The sequence below is a fragment of the Electrophorus electricus genome, chromosome 3 (genome assembly GCF_013358815.1).
Source record: "Electrophorus electricus isolate fEleEle1 chromosome 3, fEleEle1.pri, whole genome shotgun sequence".
NCBI classification, from domain to species: domain Eukaryota; kingdom Metazoa; phylum Chordata; class Actinopteri; order Gymnotiformes; family Gymnotidae; genus Electrophorus; species Electrophorus electricus.
In genome coordinates this window covers 30097253-30109039 of record NC_049537.1, presented here as the reverse complement: position 1 = coordinate 30109039, position 11787 = coordinate 30097253, and the positions used below count along the sequence as shown (strand labels likewise).

The 11787-nt window shown below is 48.2% G+C and overlaps 1 protein-coding gene across 6 annotated transcripts in view; it reads right to left on the bottom strand.

Moving 5' to 3' along the window:
* The window catches only part of palld (palladin, cytoskeletal associated protein), a 66265-nt gene that overhangs the window by 1938 nt on the left and 52540 nt on the right, over positions 1-11787 (bottom strand). For all 6 annotated transcript variants that reach the window (XM_035524369.1, XM_035524370.1, XM_035524371.1 and 3 more), the window contains 11 exons: positions 8989-9519; positions 7013-7148; positions 6450-6551; positions 5733-5771; positions 4430-4651; positions 3651-3800; positions 3367-3455; positions 2572-2704; positions 1053-1260; positions 786-951; positions 36-169 (listed from right to left, as the gene is read on the bottom strand). In XM_035524369.1, coding sequence (XP_035380262.1) covers positions 36-169; positions 786-951; positions 1053-1260; positions 2572-2704; positions 3367-3455; positions 3651-3800; positions 4430-4651; positions 5733-5771; positions 6450-6551; positions 7013-7148; positions 8989-9519 — 1910 coding nt within the window. The remainder of the gene's footprint in view (positions 1-35; positions 170-785; positions 952-1052; positions 1261-2571; positions 2705-3366; positions 3456-3650; positions 3801-4429; positions 4652-5732; positions 5772-6449; positions 6552-7012; positions 7149-8988; positions 9520-11787) is intronic.

Genomic DNA, 11787 nt, shown 5'->3' with positions numbered 1-11787 from the left:
GTGCGCGCGCATTGGTGCGCGTGTTTTGGACTCACTGTGTACATCGAGCCGTGCTGTGCTGGACACTATGCCAGCTTCGTTCTTGGCTGAGACGGTGTACCAGCCTGCATCCTCTTTTAAAGCTGGCTGGATGATCATGCACAGGTAGCCAAAGTTGTCCTGGTGCATGCTGGGAAACAGAGTCCATAACAGCAAAGTCAGTGTCGCAGGTCAATAGTTCGGAGTCCAACAAAGGCCTTTGAACAGCAAATCTGAAATCTGAACTAAATTTGAATTTCTTCAACTCTACTAACTGACTGTCTTTTGATACTATAGACATGCTATATAGCTGACTATATGATACTATAGTTAGCTACTACAATAAGTCCACCAATCACAACGTAAACACACACACACACACACACGAGCCCATCACGCCACAAAACTGCACCAATAAAACGTACGCCCTGACGTAGTAGAGCAATTACCCGCTTGACACCCAGTCTGCTGGAGGCATTAGAGGTTTTGCACAGTTTGAGCTGAAATTAGCGCAAAGGCTGTAAATTGCAGACGCGCCTCTGAGGTGGTGCAGACGGCAGCATGTGTGGTTACTACACTGTCATTCCCCTGTTACACCCACACCCACACCCACATCCACACCCAGTGTGGGGAACGTGGTAGAGGGTGTGGCTGGCGACTGTAAGTGCATCAATTATCACTATGCTTGTGTTAGTACTTGCACTGTGATGGGTGAAATTGCCTTAGCTCAGTCATAACAAAGACTACGATTGGTGGAGCTGAGCTACCTTATTCTGTCTGTGTTATGAGTGAGGGACTCATTCTCTTTCTTCCAGAAGATCTGAGGGAACGGAACTCCGGACACACGGCATTCCAAGCGCACAGGGTAACCCTCGGCAACGCCTGTGTTCTGGAGTTTCTCGATGAAAGTCGGAGTTTTGTGCATCTCCTTGGCTACAACAGAGGATGGGTGACATAATTCAAGTCAATTTTTGTACTGGAAGTGTCATACGAGTCAGCACACATCTGTGTGTGTATGATTAATGTCAGCGTACCTGCCACAATCAGCTCCAGGCTGAAGGAGTTTTGCCCAGCTCTGTTGGTGGCAATGCACGTATACACCCCAGCATCTCTGTTGGTGACCGGCTCAATGACCAACGAATGGACTCCGTTCTCCCTCACCAGCATCTTGTGGGCGGAGTCTGGGCGGATGGTCTGGCCATTCAACTGCCAGATCAGGTCAGGAGTGGGCAGGCCGCTTACCTACAGAGGAAAGTGCATTGGCCAAAGCAAACGCATTTTAGAGCAACATCGTACACTTGCTCGTTAACACCATGATCTCAGTGCACACTTGGATTGGGTGTGTTCATTTCAGTCTGGCTTGAATGAGCTCCCCCCCCCATGGGAAACCCAGGGTCCATTAAAAGTCCAAGGTCTGTTTAACAATCCTTGCTCTCTCCGCCGAAACCCAATATACTCCCCACCCACAGGTGTGAGGCCGATTTCCCCACTCTGTGTGTATCTGTGTTGTAATGCTCGACTTTCACATCCATTTACAAAGCTAGTTTGCAGAAAAGTAGTCACGATTACTCTGCATTTTGTACCTGGTTAATAACGGCTAGCTGGGAATGACCATTCCCGGGACTGGCATAAGGAAGGGAATTCTCACAGGAGCCCAAAATGCAGTTCAGGTGAACCCAAAGATTCCAGGGAAATCACATTTTAAGTTCATGGAACTTTGCTTGGAATGTTGTGTTCCACAGATCTGGTGTGGTAAACATTCTGCACTATTAAGGAAAGCCTCTGTGCATGTCAGCAGATGAACATGAACGCCACATGATGCGTCTGCCCCTCCACCCACCAGGCTGTTAAACATCATAACCAAAGCAGCGCATGCAGGTGCGTTCAGTTTCATCATATGATTTTGGCCCTTTTGCATTTTCTGCTTTGAGAGATGTTTTCAGCCTGAAAAAAAAAATAAAATCAGTTCGCAGAACTGTAGGAAACAATAAATCCCTTTAAATACCATTTACAGCTGTGTGTGTGTGTGTCTGATTAGAGGATGGTTCTTTCTGTAGTGGGTCAATACATCCCTGGAGTGGTCTGGCTTTCGTGTGGTCACGTTAGATATTTCGGTAGGAGAGAGACAATAAGACAGCGAGCAGGAGAACTGAAGATGACGAGAGCTGGATGATCAAACGCAAATATTTGGGATTAGAGGGAAAGAAAGTGGGAGAGAAAACAGTCCATCTCTCTCGTCCATCGCCAGCAGGTCGCCGAGACATCAACAGCAACACCCCCCGCCCCTCCGCTGCCCACGATGGACTGCTCAGGGACGAAGCTTTTCTCAGAAACTGTACGTAGACATACACACACACACTCCTAGTCCTTACGATGGTGCAAACAACAAAACTCCTACTGCACTAAAAACGTAAAACACAAGTGATCTTGTAAACCGACAAGATCAGCGGAAGCATGAAGTCAGCTAAACGCCATAAATGCAAATGTCTCGGCCCCCTCTCTCAGAGGGGAGGCGGAGTCTGGCTGAAATAAAGGGAGTGGGTGTGGCCTCACCTTACAGTCCATGCGGCACAGTTTGCCCTCTTGCACGATGAGGTCACCGGGCGCCTGCAGGAAGTGTGGGCGGAAGTGACGCTCCTGGATGTTCTCATTCTCCTCACCACTGTCCCTGGACCTGGAGCGGGGCCTGAGAGAGAGAGAGACAGAGAGAGAGAGAGAGCGAGAGCGCGAGCGAGCGAGACAGAGAGACAGACAGAGAGAGAGAGAGAGAGAGAAAGAGAGTCAGAGAGAGACAGAGAGACAGAGAGTCAGAGAGAGGGACAGAGAGACAGAGAGAGAGAGACAGAGAGAGGGACAGAGAGAGACAGAGACAGAGAGAGACAGAGACAGAGACAGAGAGAGGGACAGAGAGAGAGGGACAGAGAGAGAGGGAGAGAGAGAGGGAGAGAGAGAGAAAATACTTGTTGAAAAAAAATAACCCGACCATGGGATTTTACAGTTACTAAAATGTTGCCAAATGTGCACGTGTGTGAATGTGAGAGAGTGTGTACCTGTACAGCTGCATTTATTTGTGTGCTGTTATTCTGGATGTGTATGTGTGTTTGCGTGACCATACCGTTTTTACACCCAGTGAGAAAGAACACACAGATACAATTAAAGTACCTTCGATTTCCATCCCCCTGTGGTGACCACACCCCACTGACAAACGCACACGCAGACATGCTAAAGCAATATTGTTGAAGGACAAGAGACTTTAAAAAGGCTATTTGTTGCTCAAAATGGCCCTTGGCTAATTCTCTGAATCATGCAGGTGTCCTTAAGCTTGGGAAGGCGGCAGGGCTTGTTCACCTGCGAATGTGGCCTGGTGTGGAGCGCTGGCTCCGCCCCCGCTGATTCACTGCCTGCACCATCATCCTACCAGTACAACTCATCCTCCCCTGTCAGAGAGAAAGTAAAATTATTTAGTCTTCATATGACTAACACAGAGGACAAAGAACTATATAACTACAGTACAGGAGACTTTAGACAGCAAAAACTGAGGTCATGTACGTGTGCGCACATGTATGTGTGTAATATATAGATGTGCGTGTGTGTGCGCGTGCGTGCGTGCGCGTGTGTGTGTGTGTACGTACTGCAGGGTTGCTGGCCATAATGGTGTAGTTGCCGTCGTCGTCCAGTGAGGCCGCAGCTGTGTGCAGAGAGCAGGTTCCGTCTGGATCACGACTGGTGCGGTAATGTTCACTCTGCTTGGAGATCTGCTTCCCGTCTTTAAACCAGTACACCTATACACACACACACACACACACACACACACACAAAACGTAAACATTACGCAACATTTCTCTCCACATGTCCCTGTAAAAAGGTTGGCATGTGCCTCTCTGACTCAACCGACATCCATCCATCCCTGCGTCTCTCGCTGGCTTGCTGCTGGAACTTAATCGGTCTGCTGTCAGCACCAGGTCATTACAGAAGCTGCCAGTAGCCAGAGAGAGAGTGAAAGATTGAAAGTGTGTGTGAGTGAGAGAGTGTGAGAGAAAGACAGTGATTGGACAGGAATTCTGGCAGTGACTGGTCAGCAACAGGCAAATCTCACCTTTTACCCAACACTACACACCACACATCCAGCACTAATTCTACACACCACCACACACAGCTCCAGATGCATTAACTGTTACATAGCAACCAGTGATTACAAACTCCAGCATCAGACTGGACCTGAAGGCTGGACTTGTGTGCCACTGGACCTGCACCTGTGCAAATACGGACGACAAGGTACGCGTTTCTAATTAAGAGGCTGGTGAATGTATATTCTTTCCACCCCCCCTCCTCACCTTATTCTACAAGCTAAAAATCTACTCATTAATATTTAACTTGTTTCTCTGAGCAGATTCTAGCAGTGAACTCTGACCTTTGGCTTGGGTTCTCCGATGACCTTGCAGCTGAAGGTGACAGGCATGCCCTCAAACACTTTGTAGTGTTTGAGTTTGCGGTGAAAGTATGGCGCTGTGGCGGTTTCCGCCGCGTTCTCGTCGTGCTGGACGTCATCGTCGCTCTCCTCTACCGGGGAGCGCTCTAGCCGGAACTCGATCTCGCTGATCAGCCGCTGTTCAAAGCTCGACACTTTGTACTCCTGTGGGAGGAGAGGAAAAAACATCGACACCACCACAGGATAAAGTGCTGCAGGAGCAAATAAACACCCACACCCCCACACACACACACCCACACTCTCTCTCTCATCTTAACCAACTTTGGGTCATCTGTTGGAAGGTTGTGAATCCAGCTCCTGCTGGGCCCTTGAGCGAGGCCCTTCTGTCTCTGGGCTCTTCAGCTGACCACAGCTGGGATATATTAACACTGCATTTCATTATTCTGAGCATGTGTATGTATGACCAAATAAGGAATCCATCTGGCCCAGATCTCCTTAAACTGTTCATTACCATTATTGTGTTACGTTTGTGTTTCTTCATTATCAGTTATTGTGTCATGTATGAGGAGTCTTCATGACCCAAATGCACAACCACTTGTCTGTGTCCTATTTCCACTTTTCCAACTGATACAATCCACTTTTCAGTTAAATTCCCCATTTACGTGTGCGTTTATGTCTGTGTGCGTTTATGTCTGTGTGCGTTTATGTCTGTGTGCGTCACACTGCACAGACAGAGCCCACGTGCAGGCAGACATGTGTGGAGCGCTCAGTGTGCATTAGTAACATCCAAACACACACACACACACACACACACACACCTCCACGAGAGGACCGTGTGCTTTATTGTTAGGAGGGGCGGATACAAGAGAAACAAACGTATGCAGTGACCAATCAAAATGCAGATCAGTGACTGACTGCTGAAGTATCAAAGCCCAGCCTATACCCAGCCTATACCAGGCAAAGTCCTGCCCCAAAAAGGTTAATCGTATTTGTCCCATGAACTCCTTTTTTTTTTTTTGCAGTTGCTGATACTTCATGTAGTTTTGAAACATCTTTCTTTACTTTCAGCTTAAAGCAACAGTTAGAGAAAACTGATATTTCCAATTTGGATTCAGACTGGGATATAAGGCTTTGATAAGACAGGAACCAGTGCAAAGCGCAGACACATATTAATGACATTAAGTTCTCTCACACACACACAGACACAGACACAGAGAGAGAAGAACTGGGTGCAGGGATTTGTGTTAAAATAACAAAAAGAGAACAAAAAGCTGGAGTGAATAACCTTTAGAGGGACAGAGTCTGACTCAGCAGCGCTGCCTTCCTGTGGAGAGATCAGAGAATACACAGCAAGGGATTGTCCCCATCTGATGTCACATCCTGTGCTCAGATTAGACATCACACCCACGTGTGTGACTTCACAAGGGCACATATTTGCAAATACACGCAATGCAGGGGCAGAGTGGCCACACAAGCCAGAGCTCATTGCGAGCACAGTTAATATTAAAGGAGCGATAAGGAGATTTGCTCATTGGCTGCGTATTATGGGTTCATTATCTTGTCTCATGGAGTTTTTATACACATATTTATCTGACCACTGAGCACAAAGAGCCAAGACATTGTTTTTCATATTGAATAAAGTAACTGAGTGACTGAACAAATTTAGCTTATTGATCCTTTAATTTATAATAGCACAGGCAAACCACAGTGCTGTCTAAACCCCAGTCCCTTCTTAACCACAGTCCCGTCTAAACCACAGCCAGCAACCGCATCATCATACATGTACTGTGATTCTCTCTTCATGGGTTCTTAATGAAGTGGTGTAATCAACATTTACCCCCCAACATTTCATTATAACTTTACATGATCAAACAAACAGAAATAGGATATATAAATGCATTTGGATTTCAATATGAACATCGCCGTCAGTGGGTATTCCTAATCAGGCCCAGAGGACCCATGCATCCCTCCCTTCATGCCCTGTGTGTGTGTGTGTGTGTACCTGCGTAGAGGGCTCCTCTTCACTTTGCTGTGTGTTAAACACTGTGGCAGCATTGTCAGCCCCGAGTAACCTGCGAGCCATCTTCTCCTCATAGGTTACCCTCTGGAAGAAAGCAGCATCAATGGGTCAGAGCTTGTGTTGGTGTGTAATTCACACACACAAAATACCACAGAATTTAGATCATTTAGGCATGATTAATCTCTGCTGGAGGGGTAAGTTATGTGGAATGAGGGCAGGAGACACACACACCTTTTCATGTTAATGGGACATTAAATCATACATTTTTGTGGTTGGCCATTTTATTTCCAATTCCATATCTTGAGAATTTTTTTCAAATCAGTACAACATGGAATTGAATCTGTGAAAGTTACTGGAGTTTATGACAGTATTATTGTTACAGAGTGTTACCATTATATCAATAAATATTAACACTAATGGGGAGCTCCATGTTACTGCATTCTGTTGTAAACCACACCCTCACACACCTGTTGGCCACACCCACTCGCTAGCTTGGGCACTCCCACACACCTATTGGCCACACCCATCCACACACCCCTACACACCGGTTGCCCGTTGCTGAGGCGTTCCTCTTTGAATCGCAATTTTCTCTCCAGGTCCTGGATAACGGCGTCTTTGGAACCCTGAATCTCCGAGTCGGTGATGATTCGTGGGGTGCGGCCGCTCTTCCGCGGGAACCCGCTGTTCCATCGGACAAAACACAGAATGAAAGGAAAAAACATGAGAAAAAAAAAAAGCAAAAATCACTCCATCTATATGTAGCTAACCCCTAACCCCAAACCAGCGGTATTCAAATCTGGACCTCAAATTCAATCTCGACCCTGGATCGTGTAATCCCTTGTATCAGATTACATGACTCATGTAACTGGGTCGCCAATTTGACATCACACGTGACCAAGGGAGGGTGAAAAACCTGTAGGACCTGGAGCTGGAGGACTGGGATTTGAATTCTGCTCCCCTGAACCCCAAACCCAAACAGCAACTTACTCGGCACAGCTGTGCCATCTTACTGAAAAGCTACGATTATGTTCCAGATGTGTTTACAATTTACAAAACACACCATGCTGTAATTATGTGTTCTAATTATAGGGAAGGCCTAAGGTTTACTGGATTGGGACAGACCACACAGTCCAACATGGGGGTCCTTCGGAGACACAGAAGATACAGGTGGAGGACCTCAGTACACGCAGGTCGGAGTACAAGTGTGCCATTGTCCGAGGTTCTGGCTCTTATCGAGGGTGCCTCCCAAACCTGTCGATCTGCCGCCCTGTCACGGATGTGGCAGAAGTCACGACCCGTCATGAAAACGTGGAGGGGATCCTTTTTTGGTGTGACGCAGCGCCTTGCTAAAATCTGTTCCACTTTAAATAGATTCTCACAGCAATGGCAACCTAGACCCAAAAAGCCGTGATTGACAGATGCTTGCTGGCCTGCCCCCTGCCGAGAGACCTCTGTCACATAATGCGAGAGCTGGTAAATGTTGACAGGTCCATCAGAAACCTTCCTCGGGTACATTACACAAACGCACAACGAAAACAGTTCATCTTTACAGAAAGCCACGTCATTCCAAAGAAGCAGAGGACTTTTCCCTTGGTTTATAAGATAAAATGTGAGACTTCACTGAAGTTCATCTATGATTCCAGAGTTCTCTTCTCTCATCCATGCTTATCCTAGAATGCCAGAGTGCTGGATAATGTGAGTGCGTGAACTGGAAGATAAGAGCGGATGCCGGGGCCCTCACGGAGGAAAGACTCTCTCCAACGAGGAGCTTGTGTTTTTAGTACGTCCTTCAGCAACCTGAATAAAGCCAAGATCTCCAAGACAATCGAAATTATTCATCCAAGCACGGAAAGAGGTCTTACTCCGATCCTGTGACAGGAGAATGAAAGCTTTCCAGGGTTCCCCATCAACATATAGAGGCCTTTAAGGAAATTCCGAATTAATATTTGTGTGTGTGGGTGTAATCTGCAGGGTAAAGGCTCTGATGACCCTTTCTTCAGTAAGACACACAAGAGTTGGAGTGTTTATGTGACTCTGGCCCTGTCTGTGTTCTCCCAGAGCTTTTATTCTATAATTATGAGCCATAAAAAAAGTGCATATTTTGATCAAGTCTGTTGTTTTAACTTTATACACACACACACACACACACACACACACACACCCCCACCCTCCCTCGTCTATAACGATCCTCCCGTCTCTATAAACATGCCTCTTAAGAATGTAAACGTCATCTTCCATCCAGGAGTCCGCGGCTGCTTTCCAAACGGCACTCGGCACCCTACGCGGCGCCCTACTGTAGCTCCTACAACACACAGCGACTCCCTGTGCTCAGCGGAGTCGTTTGGAACACAGCGTGTGGTACTGTAAACCTTATATGGCAGCGCTGTACACTAAACCCTCACTGTAAACAAGGAAGAATAATCAAGCCCTTAGGGTGATCTAATTAGGGCTGGCGGCAAAACCGGAGCACTGTTTGGAGAGAAGAATGGACTGAAAAGTGCAGAGGATTGTGGGTACTCACCTAATGCCATTGCCCTTGGGCAGACCCAGGGCGTTGACCGGAGGGGCAGGGGGCGTGGCTGGCAGCACGGATGCCAAAAACCCAGCCGGCGATTGGGGCATGGACGTGAAGGGGGAGGAGTTATCGGAGCATGTGGGGCTGGTGACGGGGGGCGGAGGCGGGGGGAAGTCCAGCGGTGGGCCAATAGGAGAGGAGGCATGGCTGGACACGAGGAAGGGCGGGGGAGGGGGCGGGAAGGATGGGGAGAGGGGCGATGTCAGGCTGCAGCCGGAGGAGCCGGAGGACTGGGTGGTGTAGCCCCCACCCCCACCGGGGCTCTGGGCGGCGATGAACTGCTTGGGCCGGGCGTAGTTGAAGGTGCTCGTCTGCATGGTGCTGCACTCCAGCTCCTGGAAGGAGGGGGGCGGGGGCAGAGGCGGAGACGGGGGCGGAACTTCCAGGGGAGGGGGCGGGGCTTCCCGAGGTTGCTGAGCCACCTCCTGTTGCTCTAGCAGGACCTGATCGTGGAGATGTTTCAGCTGTTCTGCGTTGCTGCAGTACAAACAAAAACAGAGCCATGGGAGAAACACAGATCATCCACACTGGCCAGACTAGCACTACTGGCCACACAGTGAAGCATGACACACAAAACGGCGTGAAGCACAAGTAAAACATGTCAAATATCCACGCATAAAAAAGCTTTTAATCTCAGAGTGTCCTGTGACACTTGGAGAAGTTGTCTCCTGTTTGATGTCCCTCCCAGGAGAGCCCTGGTCTATATATATATATAGCCCTGGTCTATATTTCAGTCCAGATAAAACCAGCCAAGTTGTGCGCGTCCCTGCAGGGGCGAGGGTGTGTGCGTGTGTGTGTGTACACATGTGCGTGCGAGTATGCCTGTGCGCGTGTGTGTGTGTGGTGGATGTTTGTGCTCTGGGAGTGGAACTGCCCAGGTATGGAGCAGGTGAGTGGGTGTGTGTGGGTGAGAGAAACAGGGGTGTGTGTGTGTGCCCAGGTCACTAAAATACCCACAGCATGGCAAATGGCATCACATCAATTCCATTCTTAAAAATCAAGAAAATAAATCCAACTAAAGCCAATAACCACACACACACACACACACACACACACACACACACACACACACACACACACACACACACACACACACACACACACACACACACACACACACACACACACACACACACACACACACACACACACACACACACACACACACACACACACACACACACACAGGAGACTGGTGATGAAGCACTAGGCCAGACTGCAGGGCAATCATGTGCATGCACGCCCACCACCTCCTGGTTTTCTAACAGGGAAAATAGACAATTGAATAGCACACAGCACCCACGGCCTAATTTTGCATTACTTTGCATTCAGTATATCAGTAACTCATACATACTGTCCTCTCTCGCTCCCTCCCTCTCTCACAATCACTCCCTTTCTCTCTTTCACACTCCCACTCCCATTCAGCACTTTGGAAACTGGAAGAACGCCAGGAAGACCAGGATTTAAAGTCTGGCCAGTAGAATTCCCATCTTTTCCGAGCAACACTGAGACAGAAGGCCGAGGTCAGCGTGTCCGTATGGGACAGCCGTAGATACAAGCCTACGGCTTTCGAACGCGGAGTACTTATGCTTGTAGCCACGGTGGCTACAGCAGTACAACACATGCATACTAAAGACGTAGAAGATAACTGGTGTAGAGAAACACAGCGACGATTGTGCTAAACGCCCCATTACCCAGCCTGACCGACAGGCAGACTGGATCTGTGGTAGACCAGACGCGATGGATTTGGGAGTTTATATATTTGGCAGAAGGCCTGTTAATTCCGGAAGGCTGCGTGAGAGAATCAAAGCGAACAGGGATGTTTTTGCTGACAGAAGGGGCTTCTTGGTCCTCGCAAATCTTCTACAACTCCCAGAGCAACACACTTGGCACCTTAAACAGCCCATGAGGCGTTACCACCTTAAACAAACACCGCCCCAGAGCTGTGCAGCGCGAGAGACACAGGAACGTCTCGGAGGGTCTCACTCATACAGGGTGGGTGTGTGTGTGCGCGCGCGCACAAGGGCTGTTTTCGGGCAGAGTAGTAATCTCTGAACACATCAGATTAACTGCTTCCAGGTGCAGAGAAACTGATCACTTTTTTCTCTTTTTGAGTTGATAGCAACGTCTCGGCCTAGTGACTCCAAAAAGGAGTCTGACGGACCTGATAAGGTCTTAGAGAGAGAGAGAGAGAGAGAGAGAGAGAGAGAGAGAGAAGCTTGAAGTGGTGAATTTGTTTCCTCACACAGAAATGGTTCTATAACCAAATATACACATACTGTCATTCTGATAAATATGCAAGTTACCGTGGATAAGAGCACCTGCCAAATGCTGCAAATGTAAATGTAATACAAACAACCACCCAAACAAAAACTATTCCGAAAATGTTCCTAGTTAAATAACGGTGTAGAAGGGAAAAGGCTCAGGGACATGTTCCTAGAGGCTCTCTGCATAGGAAAACTGTTCTTAAGTCATTGTCTGGACTTCAGCTCATGATAGGCAGTTGAGTGAGGCCCTGACCCCAGATCAGTCCAGGTCCAAGGCTACGGTAGCCTGAAGCTGAGTCTTTTTGCTTCTTCCTCATCCCCGGCCTCGTCTCTATCAGGTCTAGCCCATGCTTCCCCTGAAGGCACGCTTTTACAGGAACACACACACACACACACACACACACACACACACACACACACACACACACACACACACACACACACGGCCCTCAGAGGTACTCGGCTTTCATTCCTTTTT